Source organism: Zingiber officinale, chromosome 3B (assembly GCF_018446385.1).
Source record: "Zingiber officinale cultivar Zhangliang chromosome 3B, Zo_v1.1, whole genome shotgun sequence".
In the NCBI taxonomy this organism is placed as follows: Eukaryota; Viridiplantae; Streptophyta; class Magnoliopsida; order Zingiberales; family Zingiberaceae; genus Zingiber; species Zingiber officinale.
In genome coordinates, this window is record NC_055991.1 from 61078465 (window position 1) to 61082574 (window position 4110).

The 4110-nt window shown below is 40.9% G+C and overlaps 1 protein-coding gene and 1 long non-coding RNA gene across 2 annotated transcripts; both read left to right on the forward strand.

Annotated features, from left to right (window-relative positions):
• Window positions 1-1604: 1604 nt before the first annotated feature.
• LOC122054915 (receptor-like protein 31) lies at window positions 1605-3352 on the forward strand. The gene is made up of 7 exons (XM_042616331.1): window positions 1605-1707; window positions 1872-1988; window positions 2480-2616; window positions 2736-2810; window positions 2904-3004; window positions 3101-3175; window positions 3277-3352. The coding sequence occupies exons 1-7, from the start codon at window positions 1605-1607 to the stop codon at window positions 3350-3352; spliced, it is 684 nt and encodes a 227-aa protein (XP_042472265.1).
• An 87-nt stretch (window positions 3353-3439) lies between these two features.
• On the forward strand, window positions 3440-3766 carry LOC121968322. The gene is made up of 3 exons (XR_006108064.1): window positions 3440-3480; window positions 3601-3675; window positions 3756-3766. It is a non-coding gene; the product is annotated as an uncharacterized LOC121968322 (long non-coding RNA).
• Window positions 3767-4110: the final 344 nt, after the last annotated feature.

Here is a 4110-nt window from a genome sequence, read left to right on the forward strand (position 1 = left end):
AACTCTCCTCATCTGATCCAAATTTTTGGGATCTGATAAGCTCTGGAGACCCCTCCAAAGGGCTATAAAAGGAGGGGGTGAGCAAGCTTCAAGAACACAACTCTCAGAACGAAGAATCTGCTTCCTTGTGCTGCTCCTGCTGCGCTGCGATCTCCGACAAGCTTTTCCTTTCTGTTCTAAGTCTTTTTATTGTCGGTAATTTTTCCTTATTAGCAATATTGTACTTAACTTGTAATCTATATTTCGAATTGCTAGTGAATTGCCCAACGAAAGTACTCACGGAGTACGGGCCTTCGAGTAGGAGTCGTCATAGGCTTCGAACAAAGTAAATCCACTGTGTTCAATTTTCTTATTCCGCTGCGTTTATACTCGTTGTTTTTCGAATCGATATTCACCCCCCCTCTATCAACGTTTCACGATCCAACAGACATCTCCCACTGCAATAGCCTCCACCTTAGTAGCATTGCCTACGTAGACGGTTATCTCTCCTTCAAATAGTCGCCGGGTTTCCTGGAACCCCTGCAAAGAGTTGCAGACATAATCTATGGCTCCTGTATCTACACACCATGTGCTGGTAGATAACACTGCTAAACATGTTTCAACTACTAGAGTATGAGATATATCTTTATTGTTCTCTTTCCTATGAGGACAGTCTGCCTTCCAATGTCCTGACTGCTTGCAGATGAAGCACTTGCCCTTCAGCTTCTTCATTCCAGCTTTTGGTCCTGTACCTTGAGGTTTATTCACCTTCTTTGATGAGGCAGCCTGTTTCTTCTTCTTCTTTCCTTTCGACTTAGAAGTAGAACCATTTTCAGCATAGTGAATATGATAATTATGACGAAATAGCCCTTCTGCTGTCTGAAGTTCTGTCAGTAGTTTCGTCAATGAATACATCCTTTTATTCATATTATAGTTCAGGCGGAATTGCTCAAAACTTCTGGGTAGCGTTTGGAGAATCATATCGATCTGGGTTTCCCCATCAATTTCTCCTCCAAGGATTTGTATTTCGTTCAAATAAGCCATCATCTTTAGGATATGGTCCCTCACGGGAGTACCCTCTATCATGGTGGCTGTCATTAATTTTCTCATAGCTTCTTGCCTAGAGGCCCGATCCTGGTGACCAAAGAGATCTTTGAAATTGTTCATTATATCATAAGCAGTTGGTAAATCCTGATCACTACAAGAAAAACCCTCATAGACATCAGTGGAACAACAACGATTTTAAGCAAAATCTAATGTCTTTGAGAATTTTACACCGGTTTTTCCAAAAATCGGTGTCTATAAGCGCAGATTTTCGCTCATAGACATCAGTTTTTTAAGCCGATGTCTATGAGCACTTTTTTTTCGTTAATATACATCGATTTTAATAGCGGTTTTTAAAACCCGGTGTCTATGATAAAATAAAATAATTTAATTTTCCCACCAATACTTAGCCGAAATTTGCAACACTTCACTCTTCCCTCCAAACCTAAACCTATATCGCACCGTCCACCGTATACCATCACGACGCCACCACCACTTTCCTCCTTGCCTCATCTCCCTCTTCCCTTCCTAGATCTACAAAAGATGGCACCTTTTTCATGGACGGAGGAGGATGTGTTACGATGCTGCGGTATCAAGCGTTTCGCCAAGGTGCTCACCTCCGCCTCGCCGTTTTCCGACCTCCACCACGCAATCCAGTCCGCCCGCGGGATCTAGTTCAACAAGGTCGCACCTTTGAACCTCTTCTTCTACCTCTTTCTCTTTTTCAGTTTTTCTTTTTTATTCTTCCTTCCAACCTCACCACCTTTCTTCTTCCATAATTCTATCTTTATATTTGCTTTTGTTTTCTTTAATCCGAATCTCTTATTTCTGCCCCGTTGTTGTTTTAGTGATCGATTATCGCTTTGTGCTGTTTGCTTTTGGGACGATGATGAGTTCCTCCTCTGGGCCTGGCGTTAGCTGCCGTTACTCCTTCAAGATACTCCTGATCAGCGACACTGGCGTCGGCAAGAGAAGCCTCCTCGTCTCCTTCATCTCCAACAACCTAGTGGGCGACCTCTCTCCCACCATCGATTCGCACTCCATCCTTCCCCTTTCCTCTCTGCATAATTACTTTTTTTTCAGCAATTATGCAGCACCTCTGATTTGTTAGAATTTTTCTGCATTTCGCGCTTGGTTCTGAGTGGATTCTCTTGTTCTTGTTGTCCTTTTTATTTGTATCTCTCATTTGGTTCCTTTTGCGTTACTTGTGATAGTTGCTTCTTTAGGTGGACAAGAGTGTTTGGTGTACCAGAGTAGTGACTCGAGGCCTAATAATGTCTCCTAATAATGTCTTGGCCAATCATATGGTGTCTTCAATATTCACAATTGGACAAGTTTTCTGTCTCCATGCTTCTTCGAACCCCTAAAATCTTTCTCCATCTCATGCTCAAGAAGTACTGCCGACTCTAGAGAGGTTTGAGATCTTAATGGGCTTATGTTTTATGATTGCTTGCAGAATCTAAAAAGGAAAGAAGTAAACAAAAACTTGGTCTCTCTTTGTTGCAGTCATGGCTTGTTCAAAATTCTTGCTTCTGTTGTTTATGTGGCTGCTTGATCAGCAACTTGTCTCCTGTAGCACGGATCCATAGGATGGTACTGTTCTCTTTTCTTTTCCCAATTCTACGAAACGAATTAGCACAGTTTAAGGAGAAGAAAAGAGTTGCTGCCATGAATCTGCTGATGAACAAACTATCAACCCTAAAATATGGTAGTCTATGCTCTCAGATCTCTTTCTGGTGAATGGAAAAATGGACCTTCGAGTTGGAGGCACTCAGATGATCCGTGTGGTAATTGGGATGGAGTTAATTGTAGCAACTCAATAAGGGTCACAGAGCTGTGAGTTTACCTCAAACTGTGCTGAAATTTTAATAAACTGGTAGAATTTCAATTCATCTATTTTCTCTTTCGGGAAGCTATTCAACATGGGCAGTATGGGTGCACTAAGCAATGCTATAGGAGATCTTACTAAATTGCAGCTCATGTAAGTTTAGTATACTAAATCCAATCCTTCAAACACTTGCCATAAGTTTTAGTTTCTGAACCTCAAGTTTGTGGATTGTGCCACCAATTTATTCAGAGACTTTTCCAATAATAAATATCTCAACGGCCAACTTCCGCCTAGTATTGGAAATTTGAAGAAGCTCCAGACTCTGTGAGTCCATCAACAACTTCTCCATCTCATCATTCTGCATTTCTTGAATTATAGTGCTCAACTACAAACATAACCTAGATGCTCTCTGAACTGCTTCTCAGGATACTGATTGGTTGCAAGTTCAGTGGTACTATTCCTGTTGAACTAGGCAATCTATCCCAGCTCCAGACCTTGTAAGGATGTAATTTCCACTGTCTTACTATTTTTGCTAGCTGAGGAACAAGAGTCTGATGATTCCCACCTCAACCTGTGCCACAAATCATTAAATGCAAACCATTTTACTGGTAGAATACCTGCATCCCTGGGTAGGCTCGCTGACCTCGTATGGTTAGACCTAGCAAACAATCACCTCACTTTTCTATGCATGATCAAATAAAAAACTTATGCGGTGAAGAATTAACGATGATGAAATATGTTCTTATTAGACACTTGAACAAGAATCATCTCTCAGGTCCAATTCCACTGAGCCTTTTCAGCTCTAGCATGAATGTTAAACATATGTAAGATATATCAGCTCTATTGCCACCTGAAGCTTCCTTGTAATAGGCTCTCTGCATACTAACTTCTTGTTTGCATTCAGACTGCTTGACAACAATAACCTTTCTGGGGTTATTCCAGAATCAATTGGACTTCTTTAGAAACTTGAAGTTTTGTGAGTGCTTGCTATTAATTTCTTTTTCATCAAACTGTTTGTTTATATCTTTCTTGCTCTTTTCTTAGACGGCTAGACCGCAATAATTTGATTGGACCAGTTCCTCAAAGTATCAGCAATCTAACAAGACTCAAAGTGCTGTAAGTGATTTTTGGAATCAATGAGATCAAATAACTTCTGAGCTTGAGAAACTGATCCTTGCTTGCCTTTGTCCTAGAAACTTTGCAAACAATGAGCTAACAGGAATGATACCAAATATGACTGGAATGCATGCCCTCTACAA